Below are 18742 nucleotides of genomic sequence, written 5' to 3'. Positions count from 1 at the left end.
AGGTTAAGCAATCTGTTCGATGAAAGATGATCTCAGAAGTGTGGAAATATTGTTTCATATGTTTACCTGGCTACGATGGGCATGACTACATCCATAACCACGTTTTTGGGATCCTATATTTTAGGTAATATTAGATATAAATATATCTTGTTACCGATTTTAAGATTTATATAAAATTAAAATTAAAAAAAAAAAAAGGATTTGTATCGATTAGTTAACTGTTGGTTTAGAGGAGCCAATAAGAACGCTTTGTTTTGTGGACACTCCTTAAAGGAGTGTGCACAAAATTGGACCCATCAACATAGAAGAATGATTCTTAGGGAAAGTCATTTCGGTGTTATACATCATCCTACGTCATCACAAATATGTACGAGGAAAATTCTGGAGTGGCAACTAGATTTATAGGGGTGTAAATTCGGGCAGGCCGGACCGCCCGACCCAAAAACTAAGACAGGACGGGAAGGCCAGGCTTAATATTTGTGAGCCCGCAAACAAATTCAGGCCGGACAGGCCGGGCACAAGTAGATAATTTGCTACCCAAAGACCGCCCAAAGCCCGCTTTTTATACGGGCAGGCCAGATCGGGCCGGACATGCCACTATTTTGATTTTTTTTTTTTTTAAGTTTAAATTTTCAAATGAACGGTATTAAATACAATATCCTTTCCTTTCCAACATCGCATATCATAAGTGATAGTATTATTTTATATTTAAATTACATTGACAAATATTTAATTTTAACCTATAATAAATAATTAATTAGAGTACAATAAACTTTCTAATAAGAAAATATATTACCATTAATGTTTTGAAAAGGTTAATTATAAGTAAAAAAACAATTATATATTTTATTTTTCTTGACACAAAATTGACAATTATAAAATTGTAACTTTTAAGTCTTTTAAGAGGATATTAAATGATTAATGGCACATAGAAGGCTTTCAGGCCGGGCACCAGGCCGGGTATCAGGTCGGGCATCATAATTAATCGCAAAGCCCGAGACCGCCCAATAAATTAATCCAGGCCAGGCCGGGTGGTCCATGACGGGCCATAACAGGCTTTGGGCTACTTCGGGTACAGGCGGGCTCGGGCGGATACAGGCAGGCCGAGTATTTTCGGGTATTATTTACACCCCTAACTAGAAGTCACAACAAAATAAAAAGGGCGGCATAGTCAGTTGTGCTAAAGTTTGTTGGGTGAAATATCCATAATGGATATTAGAAAAGTATATTAAAGGATCTTGGGTATTTAAACAGTATCTAACTTTTTTGAGCACATGCATACTCTCTCTCCTCTCTAGAGAAGGCGACTACCGGCAGGGATAAATTCTTTTCCGACAACGTTACCTACTCAGATCTGTTTGGATCTGGGCACTACTAGTTTTTAACTTAAAATATTAGTTTCGATCTATTAGTTTAGAGAAGAAAACAACGGGAAAAAAAGTAATCTCAATCTTCACCATCAAACCCTAGATCTGCCACCATGGATTTAGTAAACATCATAGGCTAAATCCTCGATTTATCGGCTCTTCATATCGAGGTTGATTGCTTGCCAGTTCATTTTGATACCCCTTTTTTTTCTGAAGATTTTATAACTTCCAACCAGTGGCTTTAAACGAGGTTGATTTCCATCGGAGTTTTCTCGGTTACTGTGTTCATCAATAAACTATCCCTCCTTGGTTCCAACTGCTTTAATCACTCTATCTTTGCAATTGAGGTAATATCACAGGTTGGTACCTCTCGAATCTTCTCACTGAAGAAGTATAAGAAACGTGCTTTTCCTTTGATCTAAATACCTGATTCTTCATATATTGGTGTTTCATCTATGCTTTAAGCTTGAATTATTATCTGTTGTTCCCATAGATTTTTTTTTTCCACTTCTAATCCTTTTGTTTTCCATGACTATTTCTCAGAATTATCTATAAGTATCTTAGATTCATTAAACCATGTTTCGCAACTCCCTGACTTTCGGATTTGTGGAGGTTATTTTATATTATAGATTTTATTTCGGATTCCTTCCTTCTTAGCTATCTTGGGATAGTAAAGCCCCCTGCTTTTCCCATTTATTTTCCTCTTGAGCTTGTTTATTTGCGCGTTGTATGGCAATTGTGTTAAACCACCAGTTAGTGTCAGATCTAAGTTTGGTTTAGTTGTATTGGTGGTAACTTTGTTGTTTTTCCTTTCATTGCCTTGTGTCTTTCTGAACCGTGTTTCTTTGCTCAATTTGTTTTTATCTAAGTGATGTTGGTTAAGGTGTAATTGGCTTCTTTGGTTTTTTAGTTTTTTTCCAAGGACATGGAATTTCTTATAGTTGTTTTTCTGATCTACACATCCCCTATTGATCGCTAATTTTGAACTGGATTTATCTTTTTAGTCTATGGGATAACAATTTAAGCTTTAACCTTGACATCCAATGAAAATAGCATACTTAATTTCATGTTTAGCATATTTTCTGTTCCGCACCAAATGATTTCAGTACCCAACCTCATCTAGATTGGAAGTTCTTACCCGCAGCTTCTCAATTACTCTCAATTCCCTATTTGGCTAATTTCTAACCTTGGTGTATGTCTAGCGAATCAGTAACAAGCCTCTTGGCCTGGTCCTCTATTTGTATTTCAGATCATCTGTGAGTCTGGACCAATGTGACATTTTTGTCACTTTAAGCAGCATATCAACATCACCACTTGTTGGATTTTATACTTCAATCCCAAGAATGTATCGCAACTTCAACGTTTCTATGTATCACAACAGCAAGCACAACTTAGTTGGTATTTGAATGGGTCGATGAATCCTACACCTTTACTTCAAAGTTATTGTCAGTTTCATTGTGTTTTACTTTTTCAACAAAAATTAGTGTATGTGTAATCTGTATTTCCTTTTTTTTTGTACATTTTCATTTTAGTATCTTCTAGTATCTCTTTAGAAATATTAGCTTTAATAGTTGTAATGCAGCTTGTATTTCGATTCAGTTTTAGTATCTTTGTAATAGCACTAGTAGCTTTTGGTTATAAATCCTTCAAGGGCAGAGACATGATTCTACTTCAGGCACCTTCAAAGTTAAAGATCCAAGTTGAAGTTATGGATAATGCCATAAAACAAGGAGGTGAACAGATATCGATTGGGCAGTACTCAGCAACATCTGGATACATCTCGGATCAATTGCATCGACATCCATCGCCAACATCCACCCACTTATGGACTCAGCAATGTCCATCAAAAGTACAACTTTTCTTGTGGAAAGCATTCGTCGCGGGAAATCGTACCCTCGGCAACCTCATCCAAGTCCACCCCACCAGTTCCAACATCTACCTCTGTTGCAATTTCAATCCGGATGCTCATATTTTGCTTCACTGTCATGTTTTTATAATTTCTTTGCACTCCGGTCAAGCTGTTTCTGAATTTCGGGTATTACTTACCCTTTTGTAATAGCTCTTTAGTAAATTAATAAATATTATGCTTCAAAAAAAAGTATCTAACTTTGCTTGTATTTTTGACCCAGGAATTCAACATATAAGGTTAATCAACGAAATTTGTGAACAATAAAGCCATCGGAATTTTAGACGCTCAACAATTTTTTACCACTCGACACATTCTCTAAGAGCATCTCCAAAACAAGTTTATAATTTTATTTTTATATGAAACCTAGGATTTTAGACCCCCATTTAAACTAAAACCATCTCCAACAGTAGATTCTATGAACTAGGAGGGATCCCATACTAAATAAAAAGGTTTTGAAGAAAGTGATAACTACACCTTCGGATGCACCTCCACGTCATGTTTCCTATTTTAACAATTATTTCCAAGAAAAATATGTTAAAAAAAATAATTAAGAATCATACTCAACTACAATTCTAACCTATCCGAAACTTGACTTAGTAGACTAGAAATCAAGATATAGTTTTGATCACTTAACATTGACAACAAGCTTGAGATAGAAAAACTTGTAGGTTCAACTGAGCAATGCTCTAACAATACTACTAAAGAATTCCGTAAGATTTTCTCTAGGAATTTGCTTTCCTCCATGATTGCATAACCGCCAAGGAATAAGTTGTGAACTTTAATCTCAACGTCCCTACATGGATAAGAAAGATATAATTCTTATGCTGAGTTATATCTCATAAATTGCTTTGTTTATTCGTAACCAGCCTAGAGAAGAGTTTTTGTAGATGATATTTCTCACAAAAATCTTGTATCTTAGTGCTTCTAACATTAAGATCGTTATTTTTAACTTTTTTGTTTGTAACTAGCGAGAAGAGAAAAAAAAATTGGATACAACTTCTTTGTTCATTGTCTAGACTTTCTGATTGAGAAAAGATGGAGATACAAACTCTCTCTCTCTCTCTCTATCTATCTATCTATATATATATATATATATATATATATATATTGTCAAGGATCATTAAGTTGGTCTACTTGCAGTTGTATTAGGTTATGTCCTTACAACTTTTCAAACGAAAAATTGGTGGTGTACTTGATACCGTTTCCTTTTCAGTACCATTGCTAAAAACTAAATAGTATTATTATTTTTGCTTTCGATTATCGATTTGATTGACTAACAATATAGTTATTTTTGATAGATTAGACTCGTTTATCAATTGGTCATTCTCTTCTAATATAAGGTCACTCAAGTTTTTTTGAGGTTATTTCAGATTCAGTGATTCGAGATATGAAGATAGACCTCTTGATCAATCAAAGTTAACAGACTCCGTTTTATGAGTATTGATCATTGGTAATAATCAAGTTGTTTGTGCAAGTACTTTGAAGAGTTGAGGACTTTTATTTTGTGTATTATGATCTTTGTGATACTTCGTGAACTCTTTAAAAACCTAGAACTTGCAAATAAGGTAACCATTTCATCAATTTCAATCGACAAAAACTTCAATTTCAATTCTTAAAACATTATGTAAATACCCACTAATTTTTTTACAAGACAACACCAAACAAACTAAATACTAATATTTTTTTTAATGACACTAAAACCATTTTACTTTCTCCGCTACAGACATACATGTTTGAATTATCTCAAACAAAAAGAAGGTCAAAAGACCCACAAATACCAACAATAGATAACTTTAAGTAGAAAAGGAAAACTACTCTAAGATTATTTCTATTTTTTTTAGTACAATTATTTTTTTATATAATTTTTATGACCTATTAATGCCTAAAGGGATCTTTTCAAATATACTTATATTATGTATTATTAAATTATTTTAGCACTAAGGGCCCAAGCACGAATAGGAATCTCTATATAGATGGATACTACTACAAAGAATTGTTTTTCTCATCTTTTACTTTTTGCTTTTCTTCTTTGCAATAATCCTCAAAATTCAAGTGTGTCTGATACAAGTCTAAGGGATGATGGAAATCTTACTTTGAGGGACAAGTCTAATTCATCTACCAGAATTTTGACCATCCGACGGATACCTGGTTACCTGGTGGAAAATTTGTTATATAATAAGAAGATGGTGGTACTAGTAATAAGCGTCTCTGGTGGCAGTTGTAATGGGTGTATTAGGATGCGTATGGTATTTGTGCAAGAGGAATACTCATGCTAATGAAATAAGTAAATAACTGATGCAAGATGTAACAAATACGGGTTACATTCGATTTCTTTGATTTTCAAATGAAGATATATTTCATCCATAATATCATGATATAACACATTTCAAAAGTTTTCTCTAGACATTAATAGGTCCTAAATATTATATAAAATAATAATTGTACTAAAACATAAAAGATGACCGTCACAAATATCACATTTTGAGAAAATATTTATGACAAGTTTATCTAATTATAGAAGAAAATAATCTTTAATTAGGAAAATATAGAAGAAGATACTCTTTTGATTGTAATAATATTTATGGAGAAAGTTTATCTAATTATAGAAAAAGATATTCGGAATATATATTTGTTATTTTGGGTTTCTTTGTGTCAAATTTCGCAACCGATATTACTAGTGTTTCCCTTGTGCTTCGCATGGGTTCAATTTGGTTGGCGCAAATCTAAGTAATCTTATTGGATAAATGCTTTTGTAAATATAACGACATCGAAAACTGCATATAAAGAAAGTCATGATCTACTTTACCTTGTTTTCGCTAGAATAGTCTTTCGTTGCACAACCATGTATCCCTTGCACCCAATGGTAACCATTTGTAAAATGTCTGCTCGTACCTGAGTCATGACAAAGTCTTTTATATTTTCATTTCTCTTCCGTAGACATCTCCGGTTCAAACTCTTCTTCTATTTTTATTTCTCCCCCATAGACATAACCCTGTGTCAAACTCTTTTTCTATTTTCAATGAAAGTCTATTGCTGAAAAAGAACTCTTTTGCACTAATTATATTTATAAAATTTTCTGTTTATCAATGTGAAGAAAACTCACACCGATGTAATATTGCGGAACATACAATCATAAATTTTCGTTAATTTCTTAAGCTACCTTTAATATAAGTGTCTAAGAATATAAGAAAAGGTAATAGGAACAAAATGAAAATCTTCATCTGGGTTTAATATCTTTTTTTACCATCATAATTAGAAATAAAATAATGATGCATACATTTATATTTGATAATTGTATAAAAGATTCATGGGATCACGGCTAAGATTACGTGACCAGAACTAAATATTGAAATTCATGCTGAATGATAACCATATGCAACCTCTAACCTCTCTTACAGGGTTGTTGGTGTTCCTTCGCTATAGGTGCAACTCTAATTGGATTATGTTTCATAACCAAGATAATGTATGACTCCACTTTTAATTCTAATCCTATGTTGCACTAAAATATGAAAAGTTAATATTATCATCGAAAGCATGTAAGCCTTTAGCTTACTCAAATAATAATGCCATATGTGAAAGTTAAACCTACAACTACAAGGTGGAAAACCACGTGCTCTTCCATTTGAGTTAAGACAAAGATAGGTGTCTTAAACACCTTGATTATTATCGATTCATTATGCTTTCTTTACTATTTTTCTTGTGAGTCATGTGTTTTATGCTTGTTTTGAGTTTTATAGGTGTTTTGGAGTCAGTTGAGCAAAAGAAAAAGAAATTAAGCAAAAAGGGTAAAAAAGTTATTTCGCAGGAAAGTTATATTGGGAACCCATACAACGATAAGGTACTACCATAGAAACCATTAAAGGAAGATCTTTAGCTTATCGGGGCCACCATCATTTTTCTTTTTATAAAGTCAGTTGGGGGTGTCATTTGGTGGCCAGTATCCAAGCAACGACTGCTTTAATCCATATCTATCTTATAACCTAATCAATTAGGTCGTGGGAAAAATAAGTTTCTTCGCAAATCATATTAATTTGGGTCTCTTCCATAATTCCATCTTCTAGAAATCAACAACACCAACAACTTCTTTAATTTGTACAACCAACTTCTAATTCATAAAACCCATCTCCATCTTCAAATTCATAGAGACATTACCGTAATTTCCTTCATTCAAATCAACCATCAAATCACGGCTATAACCACCACCAATTCTTGTAGAAGAAAAAATTCTCATGATTTCAATCACGACAGCATCATAATCTCCTTGTCTTAATTTCATAATTTTTCATTATAATTTCAGGTGAAGATAAGAAAAGAAAAAAAAGGAGGGGGGGGGGGACAGATAAGGGATGAAATCATAGAATATATAGATTGATGTTCAAGGGTATGGTGGTACTAAGAGTGTAAAAGGTATTGCAGTAATGTTATTGGATTCATGAAGAAAGAAGTTAGGTCAAGAAGATGGGTTCTAGTGGTTTTGTGTAGTTAAGAATAAAAAATGTTGTTGTTGTTGCTATGGATGCAGATAATAATAGAAGTGGTTGTTGATTGGTGGTGATTATATGGATTTGCATCAATATGATTGAGTTGGAGATGAAATTGGCAAAACAAATGGGATAACGATTGTGATGGTAATGTTAGTTCTGTCTGAGTTTTCATAAGAAGAATCAGGTGGTGGTGGTTGTTATGACTAAATGGTGAAGATTCTGGTTTGTTGTTGAGCTGAAACAAGAAGGATATGAAGCTAAATAATGAAGTTAAAGCAAAATATCGCTATGGTTGTAATGATTTTAATGCTGCGATGAAGTGAAAGTACTAGTTTCGGTGAGTTGCTGAATGATTAAGCAGATTCACAATTAGATGAATGTTGGGACATAAATGTGCAGGAAAGTAACCCCAAAACATACCTGAAGTCATCCAGAAAACATATGGAATTCTCATTCTAATGAGTTCACTCAACCAATCCAGAAGACTCAGATCAGTCAGTCGAATCAGACCAGCTGACTCAGTAGATGGCTCGTTTCCCTGACTGTTAGAAGACCTTCAGAAGTTAACGGTTGAAATCATGAGAAATTTTTTTAGGCATGAGGTCCTAAATTTGCTCTCTGAATAGACCCCAAAAATAAAAAGACTAGATAATAAATCCACGTAGGAATTTTTGCACCTTATGTTGGAGATGCTCTAACGCATTTTTCCATAGTGGACACTCCTCTTACCAATTCACGTGGCTTTTCATATTGGGATATTTTATCGGAAATGCTATTCCAAGCACTCTTCACAACTCTATTCGCCTCTCATGCTGATGTGTATAAATGTCAGAAACTTTCACGTGACATTTTTTCTTTCAGCTAAACATTAAAAAATAAAAAATAAGAAAAGCTTATCTGATTTAGAATTAAATTCACGTATCTGATCTGGTTTATGTTCTTGAACAACAAAACATTATCAAAAAACGAAAAATTGGAATTGATTTGTAATCGAAGGTTTTAAATCGATTTGGATGTAAATTTGTGTTAAGTTTTTGGTTTGTAGTAGATGTTATAATTCTTGTCCATGGTGATCATTTTGAATTATGCTTGTCAAAAATTTTAGATTGATCGACTAAATCATGATATGCTGCAAACTGGTAGTAACGATGTTCGATGATCACGAAATAGAAGGATCAAAATTTTCCAAACAAAACAAATTTCGTACTTACGGGAAGAGTTGAATTAAACAAGAGGGGATTTTTTGGGATTTTAAGTCTATGATGGTGTTGATTACAAATATTTAATCATCTACTCTTAATGAGATCTTACCATTTTGATTATTTGTTAGATGGGAAAACCCTTGCTCGTTATTTTATTTTTTGATCCAAAATTGGTCTTGCTTTTCACCCATCTTATTCACAGCTACAACATCAGGATTCTCTTTTCCAAACGTACAAAATGAGGATGATGACGAAGAAGAATATAGAATACATGTTCCATAGTTCAAGAAAAAAAGACCAAAATCAAGAGAGAACATAAAAATCAGAAGAGAATAGCACGCTTTCTCTCCCACGTTTTTACCTGTTTCAATGACACGTCATCTTGAAGTGTGATTAGAGATTTAGAGTGGTGAAGTGTTATTGGAATGGCATTTCCGATATTTTATCAACCCAGATTTGATAGAATACAAATTGCAAAAAGTTTCGTCAACGGACTCAAGTCCACATATCCATTACAGAATCTCTGTCGTTATTATGGTCAACTGTCTTTCTCTGGCCCACACTCTGTTTCTTTCTAGAAATTCAGAATTTAAATAAACCCCTAAAATCAGGGCATAATTTTCTCAAAAATTAGGGTTGAGAAAATGGGAAAAAAACTCCCTCCAAATTTAGACTGGTTTCAATTTAAAGATACAATCTGTTTCTCTGTAACAAATTCACATGGAGGAGGTCATCTGTCTCTGGCCTCCTTGATAATAATAAACCTGTACATACAACAAGAACACCAGCAGGAACAAGAAGAAGAAGAAGACAGACAGATCGTGGGCGTTTTCTAGGGTTTTCAAATTTGATAACCCTAGAATTCGTTTCTATCTTCATCTAATTGGTTTTTTTCGGCTCACCTTTGATGGTAATTGACACCTTTTCTTTTCTTTTCTTTCTTTTGTATTTGAAATGTGGAAAAATGCTTGATTTTGGGGTTTGGATTTACAGGTCGTGTTCTTTAGGAATCAATCTATCTAATCAGTTAAAATGGGGTTGAGATATTCCAAACCTACACCAGAGAAGGTTGTGAATGTCGTTGGACTACCTCGGCAATATCATGTGTTTAATTAGTTTTTGAGAAATTTCTACATTCGGCATCTTGTATCTAAAAAAAGGAGGCGAATGCTTGTTGGTGGCTATGATCTTGATATGTCATACATTACGGATCGTATATTAGCAATGTCATTCCCTTCAGAGCGGATGCGAGCTATGTATCGTAATCCTTTATGGCAAGTGAAGTCTGTTTTGGATATGAGGCATCCGGGGCACTATAAGGTGTTCTTTTCGGAATTCTAGTTGCTTCATTGTGTCTTCTACTAAGTAGATCTTTTTGCTAGCATTGTGAGTTTCTGACATTGTCTTTGTTCCTTCCAGATATACAATTTGTGCGTGGAAGAAAGCTATGATCCATCACATTTTCATGGACGTGTAGAGATGTTCCCATTTGATGATAATCATGTTCCTCCTCTCCATATGGTGAAGCTCTTTTGTGAAAGTGTTCGGTCATGGTTATCTGCTGATCCACAGAACATTGCGGTTATACATTGCATGGTATTTTCAGCTAACTTTGCCTTTTTATTTGCTGTATGAGTTAAGAATGCCTTCCAAATGATCCCATACAAGTATTCCCATGTTTATGCTGAACTTGATTTGTATTTTCAGGCAGGAAAAGGGAGGACAGGCTTAATGGTTTGTTGTTACCTAGTATATAGTGGAATGTCAGCAGAGGAAGCCCTTCAACTATATGCACAAAGACGTACTACCAACAATGAAGGAGTAAGCCAAGCATTATTTTGCTTTGTCAAAGTTGTTCTGCAATGTTAGTGTTGGAAAAGTGTCTCTATGGGTTCGTGATGGCACTCTTAGGAGTACATATTTTTGATATATTCTATGTGGTTAGTCAGAAAATTCTGCACTACTAGCAAGTATACACTGATTTTTTAATTTCAACAGGTGTCAATAGCCAGCCAGCGTCGTTATGTTGGGTACTGGTCTAAGATAGTTAACTTTCCTATGGGAGTTGACAACAGACCTCCTGAAGTGATCTTACCTCAACCGTGTAGCAGAGAATTGCTGCGAGTTAGGCTTTACGACACAGTTAACACTGACTCGGTTTTCTTTGTTCTGTCTGAGTTACAGCAGGTAAGTGATTTCTCCAGTTATTATATCATTAAAATTACCAGCACTTACCTTATTCCCATGACTTCAAACTTCAAGTTATATGCAGAACTTGAAATCTACTAAAACTTCACAGGACACAATATCTCGATTAGTTGGGATATTTCAACTTTTATTTTTTTGTTTTTGTAAGTTTATACTCTTGTATAACGTTGGTACAAACATTCTAACAGGTGTCCAGCCAAATGTATCAACCATCAGTGGAAGTTGCTAGGAACTGCTGCCGGCCAGTTAAGCAAGGATATCAAGGAAGTAATAGACCACGATACTATTTTTCATACATTCAAAATGATGAGGATAAGGATCCAGATGCAGAGAAACCCCATGTTGTGGTGCAGATGGACACAGAGAGTTCTGTTATATATGAGAAGACTTGCCTTGACTACCATTTTGAAGCACCCCTACTTGTAAGCCATTAATAAATTCCCTTAATATGTTTTCTCCTTGGTCAGTCTTTATCCTTACATAGATTGTTGTACAGGTCTCTGGAGATTTGCGACTTATCTTCTATCAGAAGATGTTTGGTGGACGACTCTTTTATGCTTGCTTCAATACAGCTTTTATTACAAGCAGCTTACTGCAGGTTCATATCCCGAATGAAAATATCTACTTCTTGTAGTTTCTACGACTTAAGAACATCATTGAGCATAATTTAATCGTAGTGGCAGAAATGATTCTATCTTTAGATTTAGAAATGTAATTTGCCGTTTTTGAAGTAACTGTCAGGTTGGGTTTTTAGGTGACTGATTATGTAGTTTGTATTCTTTCAGTTCTCCATCGGCGATCTTGATAAAGTAGGGAGCAAAGGCCAGTCAATATGTGGGTCATCCTTCTGTGTGGAATTGCTATTTGCTCCAGCCAATGCATCATCGACCGAGATCGAAGTTGATGATTATGACTGAAGATTTTCTCACTAAATTCCCTCTCACATGCTCACTTGGAGTACAAGTTCAAATTCAAGTTAGTCCCAACCTATCCCCTTATACGGTAAAAAATTGTATTCATTTAAATCCTACTGTTTCGTCTTGTTTTATGTGACGGAAAACACTAGGAAGAATCTGACAAGGAAAAAAAAAATAGAGAGCAATTTTTGTATTTAGAGTTTTGAGTCTTTGACAGCAAATTTAGCTGATAGATAGACTTGTTTCATATTCAATATACACAACCCTTTCCGGGTGAATTGGCTCGGATTGTTGATCTCATTGTCTGAGTTGAGTTTTTCATTGTAGGAAATCGTAATACAGGTTATTATCCCCTTGTGGTTGAAAGAGAAACCCACTAGTAAAAACTCTCTTTTTAAGAATTTTTCATAGTTTTCTTTATTACTGTTGTATATATCCTCTTAGCTTTTATTAAACTTCCTGGCGTGCCATCAACCATGGTTTTGGTTGATTTGATTATACGAAACACCTTCCCAAAGATATCTTTGATACTTAACACATGTCCAGATCGACACAATGTTGTGTCAGAGAACTTAAAACAGAACAAAAACATCTACATTTTATAATGTGTTTGTAGTCATTTTAAAATAGTATAATGAGGTTATTGTGAAGGATGCGTAGACCCTTGCTAAAATGGCACCACAATTCTTTTTATGCCTACGACATGGTCTAGTGACTCTACTTTTGGTTGTAACTGAAGTAGAGACGTGAACTTCAAACGAATCTTTAATGCAAAAACACAGATGTAAATGGAAGTGGTTGCTGTAAAGCCTAGAATTTGCTAAAACTGAACTCAAGGTTCCCATCAAGGTCTAGTGTTTGTAGATGTAGAGACTTTTTCTTTTCCCAAAGTGGAGGGAAAACCAATTCTCTACATTTGAAAACAACCCAGTATGGCAAAACCTATCTTAATTTTTTGGTGAAAGTTCCTAAACTAGTGAGCCAAGGTTTTTCCACGTCCAATTGCGTAAGTAAATCCATTTCACCGACTGTCGTGCTGGTCTTGTCACTCACATCTAAAGATCATCAACTGCTTCCACTACATAACCGCAAATTCACTGACTATATAATAAGGCTCTTATAATTCATAGGACAGACTCATCTTCCCTGAAAACTCCAGTTACTTTTCATACCTGGGAGAACCAAATATGCTGGCTAGAAAATTTTGGGTTTTTATTTTTATCATCTTAACTGTTCGACTGAGTGAGTATGGTGGGATTAAGTATGGAGAATCACGCATTCTGGATGTTGAAGCCGTTGCACTCACTGCTGCCGTTGCGGATTGTCAGTGTACCGATAAATGGCATCGCCATTGTTGCCCTGATTCTGTGATTGGAGCAGCAAATCCGAAGGGAATGATTTATCCTCCTTCTGCACCAAGTTGCAGGTGCAACTAAAAAATCTACGAAGTCACGGTTAATGTAGTTAAAGGTGTGTTAAATTGATTTATGGTTTGGATTTTGTTTAAGAACACTAGTATTCGATACATACTCAGGGCTTTGATATTCCAGTGTCTTTAGTATAGAAGACGAGCAACGGCTTGTGCCATAGAAGTTCTATTATTTGTGTATATATGATTTAATATTGTCTTTAGTGAATTTTCATAACTAGTGAGCTTGAAATGCATTGTGTAAAGAGAATACGCTCGGCTTCCTTTCTCCCTTTTCTGGGTAATTTGGAGTCGTCATCGATCAGAAGATATTTCGCAGTCCCTCTGTCTGTTTCCATTGACATCAGAGATTAATCATAAGCATAAATCCCACATGTTATCAAGTGCCTTACTTGAACGGCTTTTTAACAGGTTTTGTTAAAATGGCAGTGTATTAGTGCTAATTTGTAAAATGGTTGTATAAATGGAATTTATATATGTTAATGTTGGTATCTTAGCATATTACCCTTTTTTTCTCATGGCCAATTGAGCCAACCCTTCTTGAAGGGCACATGACCCTACTTGGAAATTGGCACATTCGAAGTATCAAATCAAGCCCTCATGGGCGGATACCCGTTAGGCCTCGCCTGTGGACACAGTAGAGAAAGAAAATGGGGAAATTGCAACAACACATAACTTATCAAACAACATTACAAACATAGAGACTTTACATGGCCAAGGTAACAAAGGAGAAATTAGATTTAGCAAACAAAAGCCACAATACATAGTGAAAGATAATCTATCTCTATCTGCAGAGATGACGATAATTAAAATCGTGGAGAGTTAGAACCCGCGACCACCTGAGGCGGAAACTCGCCATTGTCCTTGACATGAAAATAAACAAACAAACTTCTAACACATAAAGAGAGATAAATCAGAAATTCTACAATTAAAGAGATCATTTCTTCAAGAATCCTTCAGCCATCTTGAAATAATCTCCAACACCGCCACCGCTCTCAGATTTCTCATGTTCAGGTTTACCATGATGCCCCCCACCTAATGGTTCTGATGATTCAACGGTGGTTGAATGAGTTGTGGTAGTGGTGGTGTCAGGTTGTGTTGGATGACTGGTAGTGGTGGTAGTAGTGGTTGTAGCTTTGTAATTATGAAGATAATCCTCAGCTTGTTGAACATACTTTCCCATTCCTTTAGTTTCTTCCAATTTTCCATAAGTCTGAGCTGCATCGAGCAAATCAGCAGCAGCATCAGCAACTCTTTCTTTGTCAAGCTTGTCCTTTTCCTTGTTCGTTACTGCATCAGCAACAACCTTAGCACTTGCAAAAAGCTCTGATGATGAAGGGTGTTTATGCTCTCCATGGGTTGTTGCTGCGCCTGTTGTTGTTGTGGGTTTCTTTTCTTCATCAGAAGAGGTAAACTTGTTCAAGAAATCCATGGTAAATTTATGAAAAATGAACCAAATTTGATTAAAAAAAAAATCAAGGAGAATTGAAGATCAAAGAAGTTGTTTCAGAAATAAGAAGTGGAATGAGAACCAAAGAAGATGGGGAAGTGTATTTATGTCTCTACTTTGCTCCTTATCCTCTCCTCCACATGATCATCATAAAGTTGGGGTCGGTGAAGTGTCTTAATTAGGTAATCGTGTCTCGACCAAGTAAATACAACCAGAAAAAAGAAAATCGTGCCATAAAGAAATAAAAGAAACCCTACAAATTATTGTCTACCAGCAAAAGAAATTAAGTAAAAAATTGTAAATGCATTTCTAGATAATGAAAATTGGCGGATATTATCGTGTATGTGTGTGTGCTAGACGCGGGGAGAAGTAGTCGCCCTCACCTTTGTTTTGAGTACTGTCAACTTGATGCTTTAAATGTGAGAATCGACTTTGTCGGCAAGGATGAACATGGTCATTTGCTCCCATGAGAGATTGGTAAGTTTGTGCTGCTTAACCAATCAAACAGATATCCTTGGCATTCCATTTTCTGACTTTATATTACTCCCTCCGTTCTTTTTTAATAGGCCAGTTTCTATAAATAAAAGTTTCAAAAAAAATAGGCCAATTTTCTAATTGGGAAAGTCAAATGTTATTTTAATTTTTTGGGACCACTTTTCTCTTAACTTCTTTTGATGACAAGTGTCATGTGGACCACTTCACTTTACTTCTTTTTGCTAACAAGTGTCATGGGGACCATTTCACTTCATTTCTTTTATTGACAAGTGTTATGAGGACCACTTTCAATGATTAGTTCTCTTAATTTCCTTAAATTTCGCTAAAAACAAAACTGGCCTATTAAAAAAGAACGGAGAATGTACGTTTTATTCACTTAAAGATTACCATGTTTTTCTATTCTTTTAACTTTCTCTCTCTCTTTTTTTTTTTTTTTAAAAATAAAAAATAACCAATGAGACCTTTTCGTTAATATAAAATCAAGATTATAGTGAGTTGAACCACCAATTCAAGAAATCGTATTATAATCGATTGATGCTGAGAGTTCATTTGTTTCTGATGTGTTTCTACATTCAATACTTTTTTCCGGCTACGATAAGCATTACGCCGTTTTTCAAGAAGTGCTTCCTTTTCATTACGCCGTTTTTCAAGAAGTGCTTCCTTTTCGATTTCAGTCATTGAGTCTGGTATTACTTTATAACGAACATGGCGCCGCTCTAAGTGAGCATCTCAGTATTGTTGCTCGATTACTCTTGGACTAAGACGGAGATGAAAACACGAAAGAGCATCTCTTTGTTGTCGATAATTATTGGACTTCGACGCGGATGAAAACCTGGAACATTACCTTGTAATGAATCCATCTACTAATAAACCCAAAAGTGAGTTAAAATTCTTCATAAAAGTTAACTGAACATTTTGAATGGAAAATTAGTGCACAAACTAAAATGGAGTGGTGAATCCATCTACTAATCTAATCTATCTAACTATATAAAGAAAAGACATGTTTCTCGACAGGAGTTTCTATTAGTTTGTACCTAATATATCCTTTAACTAACTTTCCTTTCATTTTATTTCATGTCTCTCGATGGATTTATCAATAGATTATCTCGAACCGAGAACATTAGTGGTACTAGAACTATAATGTTGAACCTTTTCATTTTGCTAGTATAAAAAAAACTTAAATTTCTAATTGTGCATTTTCTTAAATGTACAACTATGACGTTGAGAGCTCTAAATGAAACAATAGATTCCGATAAGAAATGTTCACCAATCTTTTGGGAGCTCACATGTGCACACTGAAATGAACCACAAAAGATAAAATAAAATACATAATCTAACGAACAAAATAACTTTTCTATTTCCATTATCATCCAAAAAAAAAAGAATAAACAATAATAACAAAGCATAAAATCATCCCAGTACGTCAACAGAGCAAACCCATACTTAGTATTGCAATAAGCTTCGTGAAACATTGAATTAAGGCTAATCCCTATGGGCTAGATTGAACTGCTAGATTGGTCAAAAAGTGTTGCAAATCATGAAAAAAGTGTGGGAAATTTTTTTACACTGCTAGTTGATAGTTCTCTCTTCTATCAACTGCTCGCAGTTCAACTATCAGCGAGATTGAAACGCTGAACCGTTCGACGCTCAAAAAGTGGTCTAAACGCTGAACCGTTCGACGCTCAAAAAGTGGTCTAGACGCTGAACCATTCAGCGTTGAGAGAAAATTTTCTGATCTAACGGCTGAGATTTAAAGCGCTGAACCGTTCAGCACTGAGCGCCGAATGGTTCGGCGTTATATGGTGGTCCCGCTGCTAATCTAGCTTCTAAATTACCATCCCATAGGATTTAGGAGGTTACCCATGATGACGTGGATGACCAATCTAGCGGCTAGATATCTAGCCCATAGGACTAAGCCTAATGTGCAGTTGAGGCTGTTGAGCGCCTTGATTGCTACAGTATGTGGTCATTCGTCACCTTTCAGTGTTGTCTCTATAATCATTATGGTAGTGTTGTATTTTGAATGGAAAATTAGTGCAGAAACTAAAATGGGTTTTGTCAAGCATTTACACAAATAGATAGCGTTCAGAAACCTTAAACTCACAACAGAAACCGTAGCTTGCTACTGAGTACTCAAATTGAAGGCTTAATGAAATCAAAAGAACAGAACAAACCCTAATCAAAGAAATTAGGATAATGCCCTAACTTTTTTCCCTATACCCACTCTCAACATCGACACTTTCTCACTGATAAAAAAAAAATTCTTAGAAAAACCACAAAAAAATGGGTACTCAAAGTAACTCAAATCTAACTAATAGTAACTCAGAATTCCGGAAAAATCTTACCAAATTAGTACGATGTTGAATTGATAATCAGAGAGGAAGATGAAATAAACTTTGATGAAACGATCCAGAAGGGAATTTGAATCCAAATTCGAGTAAATACATCGTAGATTTGATCATCAGAGAAAAAGAGGGAAGAAATTACGATGGAGTGACGATCTAGAATTGAATTTTATTTTCTTCTCCATCATATTTGGCTGGCGATTTTGGTTTGTCTCGAAGCTCTGCTAGATGACGTAAAGAAAATGAATTGACGCTTCTTAAAAGTTAAAGGGTACAGTTGTCATTTTAGGTACAAACCAAAATGTAGTCTCCGCCTCTCCGGTCGAAGAAAGGGCCTTTTCTTTATATTAGTATTAGATAAAATGAAAAGGTTCAACATTATAGTTCCAGCACCACTAACGTTCTCAGTTCGAGATATCTACTGATAATCCATCGACAGACATGAAATAAAATGAAAGGAAATTTAGTAAAAGGGTATATTAAGTACAAACCAATAGAAACTCATGTCGAGAAACATGTCTTTTTTTTTATATAAGTTAGATAGATTAGATTAGTAGATGGATTCACTGCTCCATTTTAGTTTGTGCACTAATTTTCCATTCAAAATGTTTTGTTAACTTTTATGAAGAATTTTAACTCACTTTTGGGTTTATTTGTAGATGGATTCATTTCAAGGTAATGTTCCAGGTTTTCATCCGCGTGGAAGTCCAACAATTATCGACCAACAACAAAGAGATGATCTTTCGTGTTTTCATCTACGTCTTAGTCCAAGAGTAATCGAGCAACAATAATGAGATTCTCACTTAGAGCGGCACCATGTTCACTATAAATTAATACGAGACTCAATGACCGAATGAAGTCGAAGAGGAAGTACTTCTTGAAAAACGTAATAATGCTTATCGTAGCCGGAAAAAAGAATTGAATGGGGAAACACAG

At 35.0% G+C, this 18742-nt stretch overlaps 2 protein-coding genes across 2 annotated transcripts; one reads left to right on the top strand and one right to left on the bottom strand.

Moving 5' to 3' along the window:
• Nucleotides 1-9674: 9674 nt before the first annotated feature.
• Nucleotides 9675-12453, top strand: LOC113281750 (phosphatidylinositol 3,4,5-trisphosphate 3-phosphatase and protein-tyrosine-phosphatase PTEN1-like). Its single transcript, XM_026530574.1, has 8 exons — nt 9675-9872; nt 9956-10282; nt 10382-10558; nt 10670-10783; nt 10961-11149; nt 11359-11592; nt 11667-11768; nt 11956-12453. The coding sequence occupies exons 2-8, from the start codon at nt 10130-10132 to the stop codon at nt 12085-12087; spliced, it is 1101 nt and encodes a 366-aa protein (XP_026386359.1). The 5' UTR covers nt 9675-9872; nt 9956-10129; the 3' UTR covers nt 12088-12453.
• Nucleotides 12454-14167: 1714 nt separating this feature from the next.
• LOC113281751 (nodulin-related protein 1-like) lies at nt 14168-15075 on the bottom strand. The gene has a single exon (XM_026530575.1). It carries the CDS (start codon nt 14946-14948, stop codon nt 14454-14456), a length of 495 nt encoding a protein of 164 aa, XP_026386360.1. The 5' UTR covers nt 14949-15075; the 3' UTR covers nt 14168-14453.
• Nucleotides 15076-18742: the final 3667 nt, after the last annotated feature.

The sequence above is a fragment of the Papaver somniferum genome, chromosome 5 (assembly GCF_003573695.1).
Source record: "Papaver somniferum cultivar HN1 chromosome 5, ASM357369v1, whole genome shotgun sequence".
Classification (NCBI taxonomy): Eukaryota; Viridiplantae; Streptophyta; class Magnoliopsida; order Ranunculales; family Papaveraceae; genus Papaver; species Papaver somniferum.
The sequence above is the reverse complement of the archived record's forward strand: the minus strand, read 5'-3'. Positions and strand labels throughout refer to the sequence as shown.